Below are 24,891 nucleotides of genomic sequence, written 5' to 3' on the forward strand. Positions count from 1 at the left end.
TGGGCGGACGCCCAGCATCCTCTACGGACTACGAGAAAAGGATTTACCGGTAGGTACCAAAATCCTATTTTCTCTTACGTCCGTAGAGGATGCTGGGGTCCACATTAGTACCATGGGGATGTACCAAAGTTCCCAGAACGGGAGGGAGAGCGCGGAGGCTCCTGCAGAACTGATTGACTGAACTTCAGATCATCAGAGGCCAAAGTATCGAACTTGTAAAACTTTGCAAATGTGTTCGATCCAGACCAAGTTGCAGCTCGACAAAGTTGCAATGCCGAGACACCCCGGGCAGCCGCCCAGGAAGACCCCACCTTACGAGTAGAGTGGGCCTTAACAGATTTTGGACACGGCAGTCCTGCCGTAGAATAAGCGTGCTGGATAGTGAACATAATCCAGCAAGAAATAGTCTGCTTAGTAGAAGGACACCCAATTTTCTTGGGATCATATAGGACAGACAGTCCGACTTCCTGTGACGAGTAGTTCTCTTCACATAACTCTTCAGAGCCCTCACGACATCCAAGGACTTTGAAGTAATTGAGGGGTCAGTAGCCACTGGCACCACAATAGGTTGGTTGATATGAAATGCCGACACAACCTTTGGAAGAAACTGCTGACGAGTCCGGAGCTCAGCTCTATCTTTATGGAAGATCAAATAAGGGCTTTTGCATGATAAAGCCCCCAGCTCGGAGACACGTCTAGCAGAAGCTAAGGCCAACAAAGTGACCGCCTTCCATGTAAGAAATTTGAGCTCCACATCCTGAAGAGGCTCAAACCAATCCGACTGGAGGAACTGTAACACCACGTTAAGGTCCCATGGCACCGTAGGCGGTACAAAGGGAGGTTGGATATGCAGAACCTCCTTCAAAAAGGTCTGAACCTCAGGGAGGGCAGCCAATTGCTTCTGAAAGAAAATGGATAGGGCTGAAATCTTGACCTTCACAGATCCCAACCTCAGACCCATATCCACTCCTGCTTGCAGGAAGAGGAAACGTCCCAGTTGAAATTCCACCGCAGGAAATTTCTTGGATTCACACCAAGAAACATATTTCTTCCAAATACGATGGTAATGTTTTGACGTTACCCCTTTCCTAGCCTGTATGAGGGTAGGAATAACTTTCATCGGAATACCTTTCCGAGCAAGAATCAGGCGCTCAACTTCCATGCCATCAAACGTAGCCGCGGTAAGTCTTGATAGGCGAACGGCCCCTGCTGCAGCAGGTCCTCCGGAAGAGGCCTCTGCTCTTCTTGCAGTAGATTCAGAAGGTAAGCATACCAAGCCCTTCTTGGCCAATCTGGGGCAATGAGGATTGCCTGTACCCTTGTTCTCCTTACGAGCTTTAGGATTCTTGGGATGAGTGGGAGTGGTGGAAACACATACACTGACTGGAACACCCACGGAGACACCAGGGCGTCCACTGCCACTGCCTGTGGGTCCCTCGACCTGGAACAATAACGCTGAAGCTTCTTGTTGAGACGAGAGGACATCATGTCTATTTGGGGCAATCCCCAAAGATCTGTTATTTCCTTGAAAACCTCTGGATGGAGTCCCCACTCTCCTGGATGGAGATCGTGTCTGCTGAGGAAGTCTGCTTCCCAGTTGTCTACTCCCGGAATGAAGATGGCTGACAGCACCAACGCGTGTTTTTCTGTCCAGAGGAGTATTCTTGTCACCTCTGACATTGCCGCTCTGCTCTTCATTCCGCCCTATCGGTTTATGTAAGCCACTGCTGTTACGTTGTCTGACTGCACTTGGATGGCCCGATTTCTCAGAAGAGGGGCCGCCTGAAGAAGACCGTTGTAGACGGCTCTTAGTTACAGGATGTTGAAGGGCAGGCCGGCTTCCAGGCTTGACCACCGTCCTTGGAAGGTTACTCCTTGAGTGACTGCTCCCCCCCCGGAGGCTCGCATCCGTTGTTAGCAGGACCCGGTCCTGAATCCCGAACCTGCGGCCTTCTATGTGAGGCATTTGCAGCCACCAGAGGAGAGAAATCCTTGCCCTTGGCGACAGACGAATTCTCTGATGCATGTGGAGGTGAGATCCCGACCACTTGTCCAGGAGACCCAGTTGGAAGGGCCGAGCATGGAACCTCCTGTACTGGAGAGCCTCGTAGGAGGCCACCATCTATCCCAATAGACAAATGCATTGATAAACCGACACCCGGGGTGGCTTCAAGACATCCCGGACCATGGATTGGATCACCAACGCCTTGTCCCGCGGAAGAAACACCCGCTGCACTTCCATATCCAAGATCATTCCCAGAAATGACAATCTCTGGGTTGGTTCCAAATGTGACTTTGGAAAATTCTGAATCCACCCGTGACTCTGGAGCAGTCGCGTTGAGAGAACAATGGACTGCAGCAGCTTCTCCTTGGATGATGCCTTTATCAGGAGACCATCCAGATAAGGAATGATGTTCACACCCTGCATGCGGAGTAGCATCATAATTTCCGCCATCACCTTGGTGCTGCGGAGAGGCCAAATGGCAGGGCCTGGAACTGAAAATGACAGTCCAGCAATGCGAAGCGGAGAGAAGCCTGATGCGGCAGCCAAATCGGAATGTGAAGGTACACATACTTGATATCCAGTGATACCAGGAATTCCCCCTATTCCAGACGTGATATCACTGCTCCCTGAGAGACTCCATCTTGAACTTGAACTCATTTAGAAAGGGGTTCAACGATTTTAGGTTCAGAATGGGCCTGATCGAACCATCCGGTTTCGGTACCACGAAAAGGTTCGAATAGTAACCCTTCGTCAGCATGTGAGGTGGTACCGGCACAATGACTTGAGCCTCCACCAGCTTTTGGACAGCGTCTTGAAGCACTGTGCTGTCCTCCAACAGAGTTGGTAAGCCCGACTTGAAAAAACGATGAGGGAGACTTTGGAATTCCAGCCTGTATCCCTGAGACACAATATCTACTACCCAGGGATCCAGGCCGGACGATACCCAGACATGACAGAACTGTCTGAGTCTCGCTCCCACAGGCCCCACCTCCGAGCCGTCCCATCCACCGTCATGCGGAGAACTTTGGGGTACTTGAAGCAGGCTTTTGTTCTTGGGAACCTGCAGTGGCAGGTTTCTTGGACTTAACCTTACCTCCCCTAAAGAAGGTATTGGATGATCTGGCCTTTCTGGGCTTGTTAGGCTGAAAGGACTGCTGCGCAGCTGAGGAGAAGGATTTCTTCGGAGCAGGTGCTGCTGAGGCAAGAAATGGAGACTTACCCGCTGTAGCGGTGGATATCCACGCGTCTAGAGCTTCCCCAAAGAGAGGCTGACCTGTATAGGGTAGCGACGCCACACTTCTTCTGGAGCCACAGTCCCCGACGAGCTGAAACAGACATAGAAGAATTTCCCGCAGCCATGGAACCCAGGTCTTTCATGGATTCTACCATAAAACCTGCAATCATGAATGTTGCATAAATACAAAGCAACATCATCCCTATCCATCGTATCCAAATCCTCAATTAAAGGCAGCCGACCACTTCACTACTGCTTTTGCAATCCATGCACTAGCAATAGTGGGACGTAATATGGCCCCCGAAGCAGTGTACATTGATTTCAGAGTATTATCAATTTTCCTATCTGCCGGCTCCTTTAAGGCGGTAGATCCCGGTACAGGTAAAACCACCTTCTTTGAGAGTCTGGACACAGATGCGTCAACAATTGGCGGGTTTTCCCCACCTTTTCCTATCCTCCTCAGGGAAAGGAAAAGCTACCAGAATCCTCTTAGGGATCTGAAACTTCTTTTCAGGGTTCACTCATGCTTTTTCAAATACAGCATTCAGCTCTTTTGACGCAGGGAAGGTTAGCGAGGCTTTCTTATTTTCAGTAAAAAAAAAGCCTCCTCAACCTGCTCAGGTGTGGTATCATTTACATTTAACACATCCCTGATAGCCTCTATCAACAATTGCACCCCCCTTGCAAGAGATAAGGACCCCCGCAACACATCCCCATCACCATCTGTAGTGTCAGAATCGGTATCCGTGTCGTCTTGTGTTACCTGCACAAGCGCACGTTTGTGGTGTATATAGCGGGGTGTCCCGAGGTACCAGACAAGGGCCATACAGCCATAGAGGTCTGAAATACCTGGGTTGCAGATTCATTACTGGCAACCCTGTCAGAAAACTTGAGAAATCCAAGTTTTGATAGAGGAAAACCACTCTGGTTCCCTTGCTGGAATCTGTGCTAAACCAGTGCTACCCTGATTACATGGAATGGGATCATCCTGGGAGGATAAATCCTCAGCAGCATATGACACTGTATCCCTGGACATTGCTCCAGGTGACCACCAAACACTCCACACACACACAGGTGGGGGTAAGACAGAGTTTCCCTCCCCAAGAATGGCAAGAGAGAGACAGAGATTGGAGCCAACCCACCCCAGTGCTTTTTTAGTAAGGAGAAACCCCTTATCAGCGCTGACTTGTGCTCCTTAATAGGACACACAGTCAATATAACAGCCTCCCCTCCCTTCTACAACCCCCTGGTACCGTTATACAGTAAGCTGGAGTTGCTGTGGAGGGACCCGTATCTTCCTTTCAACTCTGCATGCAGGAAAATGGCGCTGGAATGCTGCAGGGTCCACTCTGAGCAGCTCCACCCCCTTAATAGCGTTGTCTTCCCGCTCTTCTGATGTTTAAACTGGCCTGAGGAGTTTTGCTGGCTGAGATACCTGGGCCCCGACAGGCTTGCTGACCAGTGTGTGGGGTAAGCGCTAACCCAGGGCGCCCCTCACAGCGCCGCATTATGTGCCTCTGGTACCGTCCAGGAGCGAGGTTAATACCGCGCTCCAGCCCCATTTGCCGCCATCTTCACACCGGCCCCCCGCTTGCTAGGGGGGTCGGTGACTAACTCACCACTCACTTCAGCTCTGTAAGGGGTCGGCGGCATGCTGCTGGGACGAGCGGTTCCCCTGTGGCGGAGACCGATCAGACCCCTCTGGAGCTCAGTGTCCAGTCAGCGGCTCAGACCCCGCAAGGCGGACACTGCTCCCCCCCCCCTTAGTCCCACGCTGCAGGCAGGATGTTGCCAACAGCCTCCTGTAAAATAATAAACTCTAAAATAAAACTTTACCAGGAAAGCTCAGGAGAGCTCCCCTAGCTGTGACTGGCTCCTCAGGGCACATTTTCTAAACGGAGTCTGGTAGGAGAGGCATAGAGGGAGGAGCCAGCCCACACACTCAAACTCCTAAAGTGCCAATGGCTCCTGGTGGTCCCGTCTATACCCCATGGTACTGTGGACCCCAGCATCCTCTAGGACGTAAAAGAAAATATATCAATAAAGTGCACTATTCATAATATAAAGTGACACTGTGCTTACATGCAAAAAAGTGCAGAAAAGGTGCTATAGTGCTTAATGTGCAAAAAAGAATAAAATGTCACCTTCTGGTAATGTGCTTATTTACCAATCAGGAAGGTGTGACACCAAGTGAGTTTTGTTAATAAAATTCTGAGATCACACTCTTTTCAGAATGTAATATAACCAGATGGGATCCTCAGCACCATCCATCAGACCAGAGAACCTTAAAAGTAAAAAAACTCCCAAAGGGGAAAAAAAAGCTTCTGATAGAGTAAACACAAACGAAAAAAAAAAAAAAAAAAAAAATGACTTGCACAATTTGATAACAATGTATATGCTTATCTGTAAATCACATGAGAGAACGGAGAACCAGTGATTGCCCAACGTCTTTCGTCCCTTTCAATATGCTGGGACTTCTATGACACCTGTGCATTCTTCCCTGTTGTCTTAACCTCATACCCCCAAAATATTGATATCTGCGGTATTATTGTAACAAGTCATCTTCCACAACATGCATAAAACGTATGCAGTATGCAACTCCCCCACCACCACCCCAATCAACAAAACATCTTTTAATTTAGAGGTTTATTTTAAAATTAGAAATAACAATGACCATGTCTTTATTCATTTACAGTGTTACTAACATAGCTATATTTTAATAAACTTTGTGTAGTTATTAATAGTCAATGCAACTCCAATTGAAATCACTTTCACATATATGTTGTTTAGGTTCATCTACATTGATCTTCACCAATCAATATGTAACAGTCAACTTTTTTACAAAATAAGGAATCATCTAATTGTAGAATCAACCTGAAAATGAAAATAAAATTAATATTAGTTTAAACAATATGCAGTTATTAAAAAAAAAAAAATAATTCTAGGAAAATGTTAGGATGCTAAATAACTCAGGTGGAATAAGAACTGCACAGGATATGTGTATGGTATAATGCACCCTCTCATGTAAATGAAGACTATTAGAAAGGACAGTAGTGTGGCATGCACAAGTAAAGTACAGCTCTGCTTTGAACTGATTTTTAAAAAAAATATGGTTCATATTGCAGTGATGTCATAACCATGCAAAAAGCTGCAGTCCTAGGAACTGATGCAGAGCCACATTTTGCAGACAGATCTACGTTCCATAATGCAAATCTTTTCTAAGATAAACCCGGTTATAATATTAAAATGGAAAATGGAGTGTTCATATTGTGTTATTTTGGGAAAATACACTATTTATATGGTGGATAGTACATTATGGTGATGTAGCACTTACACTGCTAACAGCTGATTAAATATAAAGTCTGATAGAATAAATGTTATAGTTTTCAATATGTCCTTTCATAATTGATGCAAATGAAACATACTGTAATTTAGTTGGTCTTTTTAGGAACTGGAAGTGGTAGAAAGGTGAAAACAAAACATTTATAGTGATTTTTTTCATAGATCAAAAGTAACATTTATTCTTATACAGTATTCATCAGTTATTGTCAGACATTTTTTTGCACAAGTGGTTGTTTTGGTAGGATTCTATACAGTTATTTATTTTAGTGTATTTAGTTTTATACCAAACTGACTTTTTTCTTTAGTTGAAGTACTGTAGCTATCCCTTGATTATGCTATGCCTATATCACATCAATGGGAATTGTGGTTCTACATTCATTTATTTAAATAAGTTACATGTTTGAGCATATTGCGGTTCAAATTAAATAACTACTGTAAATCTTCCTTAAAAATTATGTTTAAATATAAATTATATATTTTAATGACTTCAGGTCAATTTTACAATTATGACATATCCAACTGTATTTCCTGAAAATATTTCTTCAAAAACAACTTCTACCCCAGTGGTTCTCAAACTTTATTGAATCACGGCGCCATATAGTGTCACCATTTTTTTTCACAGCACCCCTAGGATAAAAGTTTTTATTGATATATTTGGAAAAAAAATCTTTTGTATTAAGTACATTGTGTCTCTCTTGCGATTTTTAAATTGTGTTCAGTTATGTGGTGGTATACAGTTGTGCTGCCGATTGTCCACATGCGTTATGATTGGCAGTCACTAGAACTGGTTTTGCCCATCACTTTGACAATAATTTGATATCGTTGTGGACCACCAACTTAAGGCACCCCTGCAAGAGCCTAGGCACACACTTTGTGGGCCACTGCTCTACCCTCTTGTTTTATTGAAAAGTGTTCATACTAGGCTGTTTTAGCGGAGCGCTGCTCCCTGCCCAATTTTTAAATAGCAAATGGAGCCCTTCCCTTTTAGCTCTAAAACAGCCTGCCATTGCCATGCGTGAATAGATGCCGTGTGCATGTGGACGGCATCTATTAACATTAAGGGGAGAGCTTGGGGGATGCCCAGCACTCCGTAAGTTCTGGGCACTCTCTCATTAGTGACACAGACAGGTTGGCACATCCCAATGATGACACGAAGGCTGTGCATGCCCCCAATGAGGCTGCACCTCCCCTCAATGGTGACGCTGGCGGGGTCTTGCCCCCTCTCTGGCTGGCCGCACCCTCTTTCCGAGCATTCCGCCACTGCATCCCTGCGCCCTGACCGCATCCTAGTGAGAACACTATTAAAGCATATATGAATAACTATAATAAGAAAAATAACATAGCTAGATACTTGGTAAATGCAAGAACACTTACCTATGCATTTTTGTAAACTGCATCTTGCTGGCAACTCTTTTGTAGTTTGGTTAATAGGGTTTGAATGCTGTAGAGTTTTTCTGGCAGCCATTCTGGTATGATGCCTTTCTGTAATAGGGACTGCACTGAAATTAAAGATTTCTCTGCTGTCTCGATATGTAGTTCATATTCCTCATCACCAAATGTGTCTTTTCGAGCTCGCTTTGTAGAAGGCTGCAGAGTACAAATAACTACTTACTTGGTTGTTCAATAGTCATTTACAAAAATCATGCTGAAACTTCCTCTAACTGTGGGATAATAACCCTACAATGCTAGAAGGGAGCATGTCTGTCTCAAGCCAGAGGGCACACCCAGTCAACAGAGGTAATTGTACAAGATAATGGCATTTATTACAGAAAACCCTGGTTAATCACCTTGGTAAATGGAAAGATATTGGTATAAAGGAGTCTTAAAAAAAAAAAAGAAGAAAAAAAAAAAAAAAAAAAGAGGGCAGCTCATGACACGTGAAACTCATTACAACAAGTTTATGAGATTCCACTTGTTAACATCTTGTTCTTGTCTGTGTATTTTATGTTGTTGCTATATATTCTCAAATGGAAACAAGGGTCTAGTTGCCACTGAAAATGGAATGGAGCTGTGTGGTGCACTTTCGGATTAATTTACATCAAAACTATAACTATAGTGTACCTTGTTTGGGGAGTCATAGTAATGTCGTTTATAATGTTTTTCAATAATCTACAATATGGAGTAAAAGAAGTGCTTTGAACAAATTTACAAGGTTGAGACAGTAACCCAGTTTCCTTGTGTGGCAATTTTGTTTCTGAAGGCTTCTAGCCTGTTTTTATTTTTAAGGTGATAATTGGTTTATCCAATACTTTAATATATTATCTTGTCTCAAGATAAAATAAGGGCTCAGCTAAAATTCTAGTCTTCCCGAGATTCAGCTAGTTGTGGGATTATCTATCAGCAGAAACTATAACCTTTTGGAATGGAGATAAATGCTTGTACCCAAATAATTTACATAATGCAAGTGATAGTAAAGAAACATTTTAATTAACAGTATTTCTTTGTGGGTGAATGGCAACTTCAAGGATAGAGCCCCCAGAGTCCCCAACCAAAATAAATAGCAGGTTGTCAAAATCATAGATCTTGCAGATCAGGGTAGGTAAACATTAATAGCACTGTGTGTTATACGGCGTGTGCTACTGCCCAGTCTCCAGCAACAATGCTCCTTAAGGGATGCTTAATTTCCTTTTCCAAGATTGCTGCCAATATTATAATTGTGCATGTGTAGCACCATCTTGTTCACTGTGTGTATGAGCGTTACAGTGGAGGACGGCTGTTCATCCTGATAATGTCGATATTATCTTAAACCATAAAGCTATACCTTAAAACACACTTTTACCATGGACTTTGACAATCCCTTAGCTCCTGAGACAAGAACTTGCATATGACTGCTGTTCCAGAGCCTGCACTGTTATCTCAATACCAGACACAGTCACTGTCTGGTGAGCTGCCTAACCCTGCTTCGCTGCATGCTCTGGATATTCAGCGTATAGGGAGTATGGCTGTACAAATCTTCCATTTAATGAACCACACAACCTGGTTAAGTTTCAGTGGACTGGTGGCCTAGATTAATTACATATGCGCTGGTGTGTACACAACTCTGCTATACCACCAAGTTGTACACACATTTCAACTCTATGATCTTCTGATCTACAAAAACACATGCAGAATATTGAAGCACATGCAGCAGACCCCTATATACATAAATATAACAATTATGGAACTTGTGAGTTAGCAAAGTTCACAGTTAACTATATGAAGTGAATTCCGATTAGGGGAGTCCACAATCAGAAGCATCACTGTGAAGATAAAATAAAAAAAGACAGAGTGCCATTTGGTGTAGTATTTTCAAATTAATAATGTGTATTCAAAAGAAGTGTGCTGCCCCATACCAATTCGATATTCAAATCAAGCTAATCAGAAATGTTTAGGTCTTTTACTCTCCCTTCTTAGGTATTATCACCTCCTTTGTGAGCCACACAGGAACAATCAGAGTGACCATAAAGAATAGCACAGGCATGGCCAATCTGTGGTTCTCTAATTATTGTGAAACTACACATCCTAGCATACCCTGCAAGAGTTTTAGGATTTCCTAATAGCAAAACAGTCACAACCCGTGTTTGTTACCCCTGCTGCTGGGTCACTTACCGATCCTGTCACCTGCTGACTCGTTCTCTGGGCACAGTACATGCATCTACTATCTCTCACAGGGGACACAGTCTCTATTGTTTCTGGCCGGTTAGGCAGCAGACCACAGTCAGCCAGACAGAGTACTGCTGTCCCGATCACCTGACTGCGATTCGGCCAATCGCTAGCCAGCCTGAGCTGCTCCATACCACCGGACGCTGCTCAGCCAATCCTGGCTAGTCCAGGGGTATATATTCTAGCCACTGTCTCTCACTCATTGACAGTACAATGTCAGTACAATGTCAGTCATAACAGAGTGAAGCTACATCTGTGCTCCTGCTGCATTTGTTTGGTATCCTGTTGTGCAGTTTTGTTTCCATACGCTGCACAGATTCCTGATATCACTCCACACCTGTGCTAATTACTTCTCTTCACAGATAATTCCAGTTAATTCATGCTACACGGATTCCGTTCCTAGTTATCCACAGTTACAATCTATTCCGGTGTTTGGTCTGCATCTGGTCCAGCTAATATGGGAGTGCTCCTTACATATTTACTACAGAGACAGCCCAGTACAAGCCTGGTCAATACTCTGTCAAGTTCCACCACATAAGATCCTGGAGTACAGCTACCAAGTAAGACGTTTGTCATTCATATCTACAGTAACAATCCAGTATCAGCCTTGTCAATCTACTACTACACACTTCTCTATCACATATATCATCCAATCACCAACACCGATGTCCATGGTGGTCTAGTGGGAATTTCTCTGTGGAAACCAGTGATTGATTCCCAGTCAGGGAGACAACTTTACTCATACCAGGAGGCCTCCTCAGGCCTGCCAGCTTTATCTACATATCTCCAGTTATATGCACAGACTTCTACCTGACACTGGTTCCACAGAAAAACAAAATCATGACAAAAACTGCAGCGAGGCATACTAGGACATGTAGTTTCCCAAAAGCTGGAGAGCCACAAGTTGGTCATACCTCATATAGAATATTTCTGCAGCAGGGTACATTGGTTTAGCAGGAAAACATCAGGTGCAGAGTGGATCTTGATCCAGAGAGGCACCAGCAGGCTAAAGCTTTAGGCTGTCCCAGAATGCATTGTGGGCCTCCTCTATAACCCCGCCACCAGGCACTGTGAGCTCAGTTTTTAAGTTGGCACCTGTAGAAGCAGTCACTAACAGGAGGGCTGCACTGGTGACACTTCAGCGCTGCAGCTCCATCACCTCCCAAGCGGCGTCGCATACTCCCGTGGTCTGTTCCCGGATACTTGCAGCAGAGACGCTCCGGCTCTAGGCACACAGTTGCAGACACTCTCCTGAGTAGTGTGGCTGCTACGGGGAGGAGGGAAGAGGGTCCCCCAGGAGGGACCCACCCCTAAATCGCGTTCCTGTCGCAGTCTAGGGAGACGGACTGCGATGCTGGCGTGGACACTGTAACCGAGCAGGGACTCCACTATATCCACCAGGGCATATGAGTACTGGTCAGATATACTAATATCCATTTTAATAAGACTCCATAGTACCAGGTGGTGAAGCCCAGCATAGAGCAGCACTTGATCTGTAGCCTCTCCCCCGGCCAAGGGCGTCATTTACAGCTGGTGTTCCCGCCCTGGAGCTGCCTCACACTCTCCCTCACTCCCTGACAGACGCTGGGCGCCATTTTCTAAAATAGATGCGACTGGTCTCCGGGACTGCAGGGCAAGGTCTCCTTTGTAAACCTGCCTGTACATCAGCGCCGTGGTTTTACAAGCACTTAAGTATTCTACATGTTGATATTAAAACAGCGTTAGTTAAGAACAACTGTACCTGTGCCAGAATAAATTGTACGAGTATTCTTATATATACATCCGGTCTCAGACTGTGCATTGTTATATATAATATACATATACTAGTCCAGTGCAGTTTTATTGTATTGCTAAAATAATTATCTGCATTGTCACTGTGACTGTGTGTGACTGTGTGTGCCTGTATCTGCTGTGTGGATTTCACTTTCAGTGTAACCCAGCTATATCTATCACTGTATTCTGTACCCTAAGGTACTAGGTGCGTCAAGGTCCATATATAGTGCTTTACAGTATTTACCGTTTAAAAGTGTACTCTACTGTGTACTCAGTCACCTAATACCGGATTTATTCGCTGGTGTTGTGTACTGCGGGCTCAGTCGCATAATACCAGACTTATTCGCTGGTGTTTGTGTACTGTGTACGCAGTCGCATACTAGGGAATTTTTTTGCAGGTACAGGTTGAGTATCCCATATCCAAATATTCCGAAATACGTAATATTCCGAAATATGGACTTTTTTGAGTGAGAGTGAGACAATGAAACCTTTGTTTTTTGATGGCTCAATGTACACAAACTTTGTTTAACACACAAAGTTACTAAAAATATTGTATTAAATGACCTTCAGGCTGTGTGTATAAGGTGTGTATGAAACATAAATAAATTGTGTGAATGTAGACACACTTTGTTTAATGCACAAAGTTATAAAAAATATTGGCTAAAATGACCTTCAGGCTGTGTGTATAAGGTGTATATGTAACATAAATGCATTCTGTGCTTAGATTTAGGTCCTATCACCATGATATCTCATTATGGTATGCAATTATTCCAAAATACGGAAAAATACGATATCCAAAATACCTCTGGTCCCAAGCATTTTGGATAAGGGATACTCAACCTGTATTGTCCTCTGTCTGGCTGTATCGTACTAATACACTCTGCGGTTGCATTCACTAATAATGTCTAACACAAAGGGCGGGAAATCCAAGGACGCTCCTGCATCCTGCAGCACATGCGCCAAGGATTTGCCTGAGGGGGAAGTTTTGTATGACGGTCTGTGTACTATGTGCCATACATCTCCCAGTCAGTCCGCGGCTCCTGTAACCAATCAGGAGCCACCTTGGGCGGTGTTCTCAACTATGCTCAATACGCCTGTGACATGCCTTTCGCCCCCTATGTGACCTCCTGTGCAATTACAGCCATATTGTCCCTATGGTAAATCCGCCTTGGGCGGATAATTTGTCTACCCAGTTGCAGCAATGGAGTCACTCCTTGGTTAGACATAAAACTGCCCCAAGTCACTCTCGTGTCACGGGGTCACCTAAGTGGGCTACTTCCTCCTCACAATCCACTAATCTCTCAGAAGATTTTTCTGATGAGGATGGGGAGCATGCTGTCCTATCAGACACTGACACAGCTGCTTCTGACAAGGAATCCACTACTCAGTTTGATGTCCCTAACTTAGTGGTTGCTATTAAGCAGATCCTACAAATCACTGATGATGACGAGGATTCCACTACCTGATAGGTTTGAACGTCAGAAGGTAACTAAAACGTTATTACTTCTGAACATCTAGTGGACATACGACAAGAACCCTGGTCTTTTCCAGGAATGAAATTAGCCCTGTCTAACAGGGTGGCAGCTTGTTATCCTCTCCCTACAGAGTTGTGTAACAAGTGGGAATATTCACCACCAGTGGATTCTCATGTCACCCGTCTAGTGGTGTCGTCTACTCTGCCTGTCACCTCACTGAAGGAACTGACAGATAAGTGTGTGGAAGGATGCCTGAAGTCTATTTACTCCCTTACAGGTGCTGTACATAGACCCACTATAGTAGCCTGTTGGGCTGCAAAAAGGAATTGAAGCATGGGTTCAGGCATTAGAGGAAGAGCTGCCTCAGGATATACTTGACATTGCCAGACAGTACCTGTCTCACATGACCACTGCCGCCCACTACATTCAGGAAGCGTCCTCTGAGGCAGGTGTGTTGGCGGCCAAGGCATCGACTACGTCCATCCTGGCTCGCCATATTCTGTGGTTGAGGTCATGGACGGTGGACCAGGACTCCAAAAACACCTTGGAGGTACTCCCTTTAAAGGGGGACATCCTGTTTGGGGAAGACTTCAATAAAATTGTGGCTGACTTGGCGGCTGCTAAGACTGCCTTTCTCCCTAACACTACTCCTTCTGCACAGAAGGCAAAAGGTACCACTTTTCGCTCCTTTCGGCCTCAAGGGAAAGCAAAAGGCCAGGCATACCAGAGACAAATGGGGGCTACCAGATGTAGACCTGATGGCGTCTCGACACAATCACAAAGTTCCGGTCTTCAGATCAAGAACCAGGGATCCGCAAGCAGCGTTCGTAGTTGCACTGGCAATTCCATGGAACTTTTGGCTGCCCTGTGTGTTCCCTCCGGTGTCACTCCTGCCCAGGGTACTACAGAAGTTCAAACAAGGAGGAATACTACTTCTGGTCGCTACAGCATGGCCCAGATGGCATTGGTGCTCATACCTGCAGGGTCTATCGATAGAGTGTCCTCTTCTACTTCCTCAACGCCCAGACCTCCTCGTTCAGGGCCCTTGTGTCAACCCGGACCATACCATTTATCCATGTGCTTTATAAAGCTAACTTAGTCTGTGGGATTATAGCTGTGCAGCGTCTGTGTCAGCTAGCAAAGTTACTTTTGCGTCAACGTAGCTAGAGTGAAAAGATACAAGTGCACTATACAGCACATAGGCATTTTGCGGTTTCAATTTTCTCTGAGATGTTACTATTTATGACTTTGCTACAGCTCTAGCTGTGTAACAAATTAACTAGCTATTTGTAATACTTCTCTGTTTGCTTCAGACAGTAATTTCATGTTTTACATAGCCAACTTGTGTTCATTGAGACTGCACTGCTATCTGTTTTAAAACCTGTCATATTTGACTATCTCAGGTGTGCATATATAATTTGATGAGTTGGACAATGTATTACGCTGATTTAGACAGGATTATTCATACGCCTTATTAACTCAATTGTTTTTGTGAAAGCACTTTTATGGCATTTCTCTAAGCTGTGTAATTATTCATACAGTTGGACATTAATATTACTCCATCTGACATCTTTTCTTCAATAAGAGCAACAATACATTCTTTATACATATGCTGTGCAAAAATCTAGCCAGCCGGAGGTAATACTTCTGTGTCTGATCTAGATAATAATCTTGGGATCCATACAGCTAACTCATGTTCATTGCGACTGCATTATTATTCATTTTAAAATCTGTAATTTTTTAACAATTCTAGGTGTGCTTAAACAATTTGAGTAGCTGAACTATATAATATTCTGTTTCAGACAACATCAGTTATAAGTTTTTGTCTGTGAAAACATTTTTTGTGGCATTCTTCTAATGGTGTAACAATCTCGGTAATTAGATTATTATCACTCTGTCCGACATTTTTTCTTCAATAAGAGAAATAGTATATTTTCAATATGTTTATTTACTTCTATTTTTCTAGACTTTTCTATATTCGGGACTCTCACTGGCACGTTGAGGCACGACTACATACTCAGCATGCAATACACATCTCCACCACTAGGTGGTTAATGCTCCACTAATACAGTACTGTAGAGGGAATAGCGGCGGAATGATCTACAAGCTCTGGCAAATGGTCAGTGACGACTGTAATGTTACTGTATACTGTACACACAAACCAGTGGTTAAACGGAGTCATTTAAAAAAAATATTTTATACAGATGCAAACGAACGTGTTAAAGCAATGGTCCTTTGCCGTATTACTGAATGTGAGCGTCCAAGTCCCGTAGACAAATCAATACAGATGTATCCACATTTATCTTGACGGTTAATAGGATTAACTGTGACTGGCCAGACAGACTTAATCCCCTACTGTAATGACTTAATCCCCTGCTGTATTGTTCTCTGTATTGTATTGCAGTTGAGAACAATAGATGAGGGGTTTATGCTAAAAAATCATGTTGTGACTAGGCACAGAAAACTACTCAAGATAACGGTGGACACATCTGTATAAAAAATAGTGTATACAGACGCAACTAACGTGTTAAAGCAATACTGTAGTTCACCGACGTTGACAAATCAATGAATAAAAATAATGTATACAGGCGCAACTAATGTGTTAAGGCAATACTGTAGTTCATTGATGTTAGAGATACTGTACTGTATGTGAGCGTCCACAACCCATATTTGTCATGAGGCTTTGTGGCTGAGCGGTGAAGTGTATCAGTCCCCATACTCAGAGACCCAGGTTCGATTCCCAAAGTGCGAATGCCTATTTTTCTGACACTTTATTCTTTTTTTGCATTGTAATATACAGTACTTTCACATTCAATGTAAATATGCACACAGGTTCTACATGAAGTAGGGCAATGCTGTAGGAGCATCTCATTCTGCTATCTAAAATACACAGCGGCTTTGGGGATAAGCGAGCTCCATGCACCGTACGGTACACATACAGTACTGTAGCAGGCCTGACTCAATCGCAAAGCGGGTTCACAAAATGGCTGCTGCTCATTACCCAGCGCCTCATGGAAGCCCACAGCTATGGAGCGAGCGATGGCATCAGTTATGCAAGAATCAGGGCATTGCTGAAGGAGCGTCTCAATACACTAGTTAAAATACACAGCGGCAATGAAATCCAGTAGAATGAGCAATTAATGAAAATAGTGTATACAGATACAAAAGAATGTGTTAAAGCTATGGTCTATTGAAGTTAGGGATACAGTACAGTATGTGAGCGTCCAAGTCCCATAGCCATTACGGCATAATAAAAAACCAATGGGAAGGGATCACTGCTTACATTTACAGCTGCGCTTATGTATCTGTCATGAGGCGTCGTGTCCGAGTGGTGAGGTGTGTCGCTCCCCATGCTCAAAGTCCTTGGTTCGATTCCCAAAGTGTGAATGCCAGTTTTTTTTACACTATTAATTTTAAGGTTTTTATTCATATTAACATACTGTATCTTCACATTCAATAGAAGTATGCACACAGATTTTACATGAATCAGGGCAACGCGGTGAGAGCGTCTCATTCCGCTATCTAAAATACACAGCGGCAATGAGGTCCCGTAGACAAACCAATAAATATAAATAGTGTACACAGACACAACTAACGTGTTAAAGCAATACTGTAGTTCATTGACGTTAGAGAAGCTGTACTGTATGTGAGCGTCAAAGTCCCACAGTATTGTAATATAGCATAAGCAAAACCAATGAGTAGGGATCACTAACATTTACACATGAGCCTGTGTCTCTATCAAAGTGACTGCAGTTATTTATTAGCCCTTCATTTACATAAAGTATTGTGTTGTAAATTTATTGTAACCTGACCCCCCTCCCCTGGGAGTCTGCTCATTTCACAGACGGGGAGGGACAAGGGGGGAGGTGGTGACTAAATACTGTGTTCAAAGACACTGCAGAAAATATTCGTTCTCTATTGGCACCCCAAAAAATAAACCAGTAAATAAATTAAAACTGTGTATACAGACGCAAGCGAACGTCTAATTCTCATAGAATGAGCAATTAATAAAAAGTGTATACAGACGAAAATAAACATGTTAGAGCTACAGCTATAGAATGTATTAAAAATATGGTCCATTGATGTTAGGGGTACACTGTATTGTACAGTATGAGCGTCCTTGTCCCGCTACAGCATAATAAAAACCAGAGGGAACGGATCATTGCTTACATTGGCACAACGTATCTGTCATGAGGTGTCGTGGCCAAGCTGTGAAGGTTGCCACTTCCCATGCTTACAGTCACTGGTTCGATTCCCAAAGTGTGAATGCCAGGGTTTTTTTGGGAGGGGGGGGGGGGGGGGGAGGGGGACAACGGGCGGTAACAAAGCAGCAAAGCTGAGCAGGAAACCTTAACAAGAACCTGCGGACAAGTCAACGCACTGAAGCGGGCGTCCAGTATCCCTTATGGACTACGAGAAAGGGATTTACCGGTAGGTATTAAAATCCCATTTTCTCTAACATCCATAAGAGATACTGGGGTTCACTTAATACGATGGGGACATCCCAAAGCTTCCAGAATGGGCGGGAATGTGCGTAGATGTTTGCAGCACCGCCTGCCTAAACTGGGTATCATCATGGGCCAGGGTATCAAATTTGTAGAACTTCACAAAGGTGTTCTTCCCCACCCAGGTAGCAGCATAGCATAGTTGCAAGGCCGAGACTCCACAGGCAGCCACCCAGGAAGACCCCACCGATCTTGTAGAGTGGGCCTTCAGAGACTGTGGAACAGGTAAGGCTGCCGACACATAGGCCTGTTGGATAGTCATTCTAATCCAACAAGCAATGGACTGCTTAGAAGCAGGGTAACCCTTTTTCAGTGCATCATATAGCACAAAAAGAGAATCAGTCTTTCTGATCCGGGCCATCCTCTTGATATAGATCTTCAAGGCTCGCACAGTATCCAACGACTTTGGAGGAGCATATTCGCCAGAACTTGAAGGAACCACAATCAGCTGATTCAAATGGAATGCAGATACAACCTTCGGCAGGAACTGCTGTCTAGTTCTGAGCTCAGCTCTGCCCCCGTGAAAAAACCAAGTAGGAGCTTTTACACGATAGGGCCCCCAATTCTAAGACACGTCTAGCAGAAGCCAGGGCCAGCAACATCACGGTTTTCCACTTGATGAACTTGTCTTCTACTCTCATCAGAGGCTCAAACCAAGAAGACTGAAGAAATTCCAAAACTACATTCAAATTCCAAGGCGCCGTAGGCGGCACAAACGGAGGTTGAATGTGAAGTACTCCCTGCAAGAAAGTCTGGATTTCGGGCAACATTGCCAATTTCTTCTGAAAGAAAATGGAAAGGGCTGAGATCTGGACCTTAATGGAACCCAGACGTAAGCCCTTATCCACAACAGCCTGCAAGAACCGCAAGAACCGTCCCCGGTGGAATTCGGCAGGTGGAAATGTGCGTTCCTCGCACCAGGAAACGTATCTCCTCCAGAATTGATAATACTGTAGTGTTTTGATGTCACAGGCTTCCTGGCCTGAACCATGGTTGCAATAACCTTTTTGGAAAGGCCTTTGTGAGCTAGGATGTTCCACTCAACTTCCAAGCCGTGAAACGAAGTTGCCGTAAGTCTGGGTAGACGAACGGTCCTTGGCAAAGATCTTTTCTCATTGGCAGAGGCCAAGGGTCTGCGACGGACATGTCCAGAAGATCCGCATACCACGCTCTCCGAGGCCAATCAGAACTGCCTGATTCGTTTGAGCACTCGGAGCAATGTAATTAGAGGAAACCGGTAGAGCAGCCGTTAAGGCCAAGGAGACATCAGTGCGTCTACAGCCCTCGCCTGAGGTTCCCTGGTCCTGGAGCAATACCAGCGAAGCTTCTTGTTGAGTCGAGAAGCCATCATATCTATCTGTGGGCAGCCCCACAAGTCGATGATCTGTTGAAACACCTGTTGATGGATACCCCACTCTCCCGGGGTGGTGATCGTGATGACTCAGGAAGTCCGCTTCCCAGTTTTCCACCCCCGGAATGAAGATAGCCGACATTGCTCGTGTTTCTTTCCGCCCAGAGGAGTATTTTTGATACCTCTCGCATGCAGCGTCTGCTGTTTGTCCCCCCTTGTTGATTTATGTATGCCACTGCTGTGGCGTTGTCTGACTGGACCTGAAGCGCGTTATCCCTTAGTGGAGAACAGGTAGTATTCCACTCTGGCGCTTCACTGAGCTTACATGTAAAGGGATATCTTCATATCCTAAGGACCTAAGTATACCTTACATCCAATTTTTAAAAGGGATGTGGTTTACAGAGAAAAGCGAAAGAAACATATAGTGCAGAGACCTTTTTCTTAAAATAAATGTGTCTTCACAAGACAGATGTACACTCACAATGCAACGTGTAATTATGAGCTCATCACAATTTCTTCTCTTATGCTGGCTTCCAAAGGGATTAATTTTCTTTCGCCACAATTCCAACCTAAATATAGTGTGTATGTGTCTACCACATGGGTAGAACACAATATTTCACACACATAGATCAAAAGGCTTATAGTGTAGACGTCCTTAAAAAGTATACAAGTTTTTATTTTGACAAATTTGCACTTACATCACATAAATAAATAAAAGCATGTAGAGTGTCTATATCACCTCCCACAGATGCCAGGGAAATCCCACCGGAGCGCAGAGATCACAATAAGCAGCTGGTAGGCTACAGTCCCGGGAAACATGTAGCTCACCCTTCCAGGGGACAACGATGGTATTCAGGCAAACAGCGGGACAGTGGTGCACACCCGCTTAACGTGTTTCGGTTTCCCTTTTTCAAAAGCGTATAATGCTGTACTAAACAACCCCTCCTTTTATACCCCAAGATCCTCCCATTTAATGACAAACAGCTGTACAGAGTTTAAAATCCATCAGCGGCGTTCCCGCTGCTCGTGGCTACCAGCCACGTGATTTTGCGATCCACCGCCGGAGGTCTAGTTTCACTTCCGTCTTCCTGTATGTGCGGTTCACGAACGTGTCAAAACACCGTGATGACGGAAGTTCGTCAAAGTTCTAGTATAACTTCCGTCTCCTTATGTATGCGGTTCACGTGTGTTCCAACTCTTATGATAGCGGAAGTCCATTCATATATCAAGGATAAAAACGAGGGGCTCAAATTCAATAAATAGAAAGTAAAAAAGACAATATATTAAAAATAGACAATTAAAATAACCAATTCCTTTAAAAAAAATAAGAATTTACTTACCGATAATTCTATTTCTCATAGTCCGTAGTGGATGCTGGGGACTCCGAAAGGACCATGGGGAATAGCGGCTCCGCAGGAGACTGGGCACAAAGTAAAAGCTTTAGGACTAGCTGGTGTGCACTGGCTCCTCCCCCTATGACCCTCCTCCAAGCCTCAGTTAGGATACTGTGCCCGGACGAGCGTACACAATAAGGAAGGATTTTGAATCCCGGGTAAGACTCATACCAGCCACACCAATCACACCGTACAACTTGTGATCTGAACCCAGTTAACAGCATGATAACAGAAGGAGCCTCTGAAAAGATGGCTCACAACAACAATAACCCGATTTTTGTAACAATAACTATGTACAAGTAATGCAGACAATCCGCACTTGGGATGGGCGCCCAGCATCCACTACGGACTATGAGAAATAGAATTATCGGTAAGTAAATTCTTATTTTTTCTAACGTCCTAGTGGATGCTGGGGACTCCGAAAGGACCATGGGGATTATACCAAAGCTCCCAAACGGGCGGGAGAGTGCGGATGACTCTGCAGCACCGAATGAGAGAACTCCAGGTCCTCCTCAGCCAGGGTATCAAATTTGTAGAATTTAGCAAACGTGTTTGCCCCTGACCAAGTAGCAGCTCGGCAAAGTTGTAAAGCCGAGACCCCTCGGGCAGCCGCCCAAGATGAGCCCACTTTCCGTGTGGAATGGGCTTTTACAGATTTTGGCTGTGGCAGGCCTGCCACAGAATGTGCAAGCTGAATTGTACTACAAATCCAACGAGCAATCGTCTGCTTAGAAGCAGGAGCACCCAGCTTGTTGGGTGCATACAGGATAAACAGCGAGTCAGATTTTCTGACTCCAGCCGTCCTGGAAACATATATTTTCAGGGCCCTGACTACGTCCAGCAACTTGGAATCCTCCAAGTCCCTAGTAGCCGCAGGCACCACAATAGGTTGGTTTAAGTGAAATGCTGAAACCACCTTAGGGAGAAATTGAGGACGAGTCCTCAATTCTGCCCTGTCCGTATGAAAAATTAGGTAAGGGCTTTTATAGGATAAAGCCGCCAATTCTGATACACGCCTGGCTGAAGCCAGGGCTAACAGCATTACCACTTTCCATGCGAGATATTTCAAGTCCACAGTGGTGAGTGGTTCAAACCAATGTGATTTTAGGAATCCCAACACTACATTGAGATCCCAAGGTGCCACTGGAGGCACAAAAGGAGGCTGTATATGCAGTACTCCCTTGACAAACGTCTGAACTTCAGGAACAGAAGCTAGTTCTTTTTGGAAGAATATCGACAGGGCCGAAATTTGAACCTTAATGGACCCTAATTTGAGGCCCATAGACAGTCCTGTTTGCAGGAAATGCAGGAATCGACCCAGTTGAAATTCCTCCGTAGGGGCCTTCCCTTCAGGATCCGGCGTTCAACCGCCATGCCGTCAAACGCAGCCGCGGTAAGTCTTGGAACAGACATGGTCCCTGCTGGAGCAGGTCCTGTCTTAGAGGTAGAGGCCACGGGTCTTCCGTGAGCATCTCTTGAATTTCCGGGTACCAAGTCCTTCTTGGCCAATCCGGAGCCACGAGTATAGTCTTTACTCCTCTCCTTCTTATGATTCTCAGTACTTTTGGTATGAGAGGAAGAGGAGGGAACACATACACTGACCGGTACACCCACGGTGTTACCAGAGCGTCCACAGCTATTGCCTGAGGGTCCCTTGACCTGGAGCAATATCTGTCCAGTTTTTTGTTGAGGCGAGACGCCATCATGTCCACCTTTGGTTTTTCCCAACGGTTTACAATCATGTGGAAGACTTCTGGGTGAAGTCCCCACTCCCCCGGGTGAAGATCGTGCCTGCTGAGGAAGTCTGCTTCCCAGTTGTCCACTCCCGGAATGAACACTGCTGACAGTGCTATCACATGATTTTCCGCCCAGCGAAGAATCCTTGTCACTTCCGTCATTGCCCTCCTGCTTCTTGTGCCGCCCTGTCTGTTTACGTGGGCGACTGCCGTGATGTTGTCCGACTGGATCAATACTGGCTGACCCTGAAGCAGAGGCCTTGCCTGACTTAGGGCATTGTAAATGGCCCTTAGTTCCAGGATATTTATGTGAAGTGACGTTTCCATGCTTGACCACAAGCCCTGGAAATTTTTTCCCTGTGTGACTGCTCCCCAGCCTCTCAGGCTGGCATCCGTGGTCACCAGGACCCAATCCTGAATGCCGAATCTGCGGCCCTCTAGGAGATGAGCACTCTGTAACCACCACAGGACACCCTTGTCCTTGGAGACAGGGTTATCCGCTGATGCATTTGAAGATGCGATCCGGACCATTTGTCTAGCAGATCCAACTGAAAAGTTCTTGCGTGGAATCTACCGAATGGAATCGCTTCGTAAGAAGCCACCTTCTTTCCCAGGACCCTTGTGCACTGATGCACTGACACCTGGCCTGGTCTTAGGAGTTTCCTGACTAGGTCGGATAACTCCCTGGCTTTCTCTTCCGGGAGAAACACCTTTTTCTGTACTGTGTCCAGAATCATCCCTAGGAACAGCAGACGTGTCGTCGGAATCAGCTGCGATTTTGGAATATTTAGAATCCATCCGTGCTGTTGTAGTACTATTTGAGATAGTGCTACTCCGACCTCTAACTGTTCTCTGGACCGTGCCCTTATCAGGAGATCGTCCAAGTAAGGGATAATTAAGACGCCTTTTCTTCGAAGAAGAATCATCATTTCGGCCATTACCTTGGTAAAGACCCGGGGTGCCGTGGACAATCCAAACGGCAGCGTCTGAAACGGATAGTGACAGTTCTGTACCACAAACCTGAGGTACCCTTGGTGAGAAGGGCAAATTGGGACATGGAGGTAAGCATCCTTGATGTCCAGAGACACCATGTAGTCCCCTTCTTCCAGGTTCGCTATCACTGCTCTGAGTGACTCCATCTTGAACTTGAACCTTTTTATGTAAGTGTTCAAGGCTTTCAGATTTAAAATGGGTCTCACCGAGCCGTCCGGCTTCGGTACCACAAACAGCGTGGAGTAATACCCCTTTCCCTGTTGTAGGAGGGGTACCTTGATTATCACTTGCTGGGAATACAGCTTGTGAATGGCTTCCAATACCGCCTCCCTGTCGGGGGTAGACGTTGGTAAAGCAGACTTCCGGAACCGGCGAGGGGGAGACGTCTCGAATTCCAATTTGTACCCCTGAGATACTACCTGCAGGATCCAGGGGTCCACTTGCGAGTGAGCCCACTGCGCGCTGAAATTCTTGAGACGGGCCCCCACCGTGCCTGAGTCCGCTTGTAAGGCCCCAGCGTCATGCTGAGGACTTGGCAGAAGCGGGGGAGGGCTTCTGGTCGTGGGAAGAAGCTGTCTGTTGCAGTCTTTTTCCCCTTCCTCTGCCCCGGGGCAGATATGAGTGGCCTTTTGCCCGCTTGCCCTTATGGGGACGAAAGGACTGAGCCTGAAAAGGCGGTATCTTTTTCTGCTGCGAGGTGACTTGGGGTAAAAAGGTGGATTTCCCAGCCGTTGCCGTGGCCACCAGGTCCGATAGACCGCCCCCAAATAACTCCTCCCCTTTATACGGCAATACTTCCATATGCCGTTTGGAATCCGCATCCCCTGACCACTGTCGCGTCCATAATCCTCTTCTGGCAGAAATGGACATCGCACTTACTCTTGATGCCAGAGTGCAAATGTCTCTCTGTGCATCTCGCATATATAGGAATGCATCCTTTAAATGCTCTATAGTCAATAATATATTGTCCCTGTCCAGGGTATCAATATTTTCAGTCAGGGAATCCGACCAAGCCACCCCAGCACTGCACATCCAGGCTGAGGCGATTGCTGGTCGCAGTATAACACCAGTATGTGTGTATATACTTTTAAGGATATTTTCCAGCCTCCTATCTGCTGGCTCCTTAAGGGCGGCCGTTTCTGGAGACGGTAACGCCACTTGTTTTGATAAGCGTGTGAGCGCCTTATCCACCCTAGGGGGTGTTTCCCAACGAGCCCTAACCTCTGGTGGGAAGGGATATAGTGCCAATAATTTTTTAGAAATTAGCAGTTTTTTGTCGGGGGTAACCCACGCTTCATCACACACTTCATTCAATTCATCTGATTCAGGAAAAACTACGGGTAGTTTTTTCACACCCCACATAATACCCCTTTTTGTGGTACTTGCAGTATCAGAGATGTGCAAAACCTCCTTCATTGCCGTGATCATGTAACGTGTGGCC

The 24,891-nt window shown here is 45.2% G+C and overlaps 1 protein-coding gene across 4 annotated transcripts in view; it reads right to left on the reverse strand.

Moving 5' to 3' along the window:
• Positions 1-5,870: 5,870 nt before the first annotated feature.
• FIRRM (FIGNL1 interacting regulator of recombination and mitosis) overlaps positions 5,871-24,891 on the reverse strand; it is a 926,412-nt gene continuing 907,391 nt past the window's right edge. For all 4 annotated transcript variants that reach the window (XM_063940283.1, XM_063940285.1, XM_063940284.1 and 1 more), the window contains 2 exons: positions 7,956-8,168; positions 5,871-6,113 (listed from right to left, as the gene is read on the reverse strand). In XM_063940283.1, the coding sequence (XP_063796353.1) occupies positions 7,956-8,168 (213 nt within the window). In that variant the 3' untranslated portion in view covers positions 5,871-6,113. The remainder of the gene's footprint in view (positions 6,114-7,955; positions 8,169-24,891) is intronic.

The sequence above is a fragment of the Pseudophryne corroboree genome, chromosome 9 (genome assembly GCF_028390025.1).
Source record: "Pseudophryne corroboree isolate aPseCor3 chromosome 9, aPseCor3.hap2, whole genome shotgun sequence".
Lineage (NCBI taxonomy): Eukaryota > Metazoa > Chordata > Amphibia > Anura > Myobatrachidae > Pseudophryne > Pseudophryne corroboree.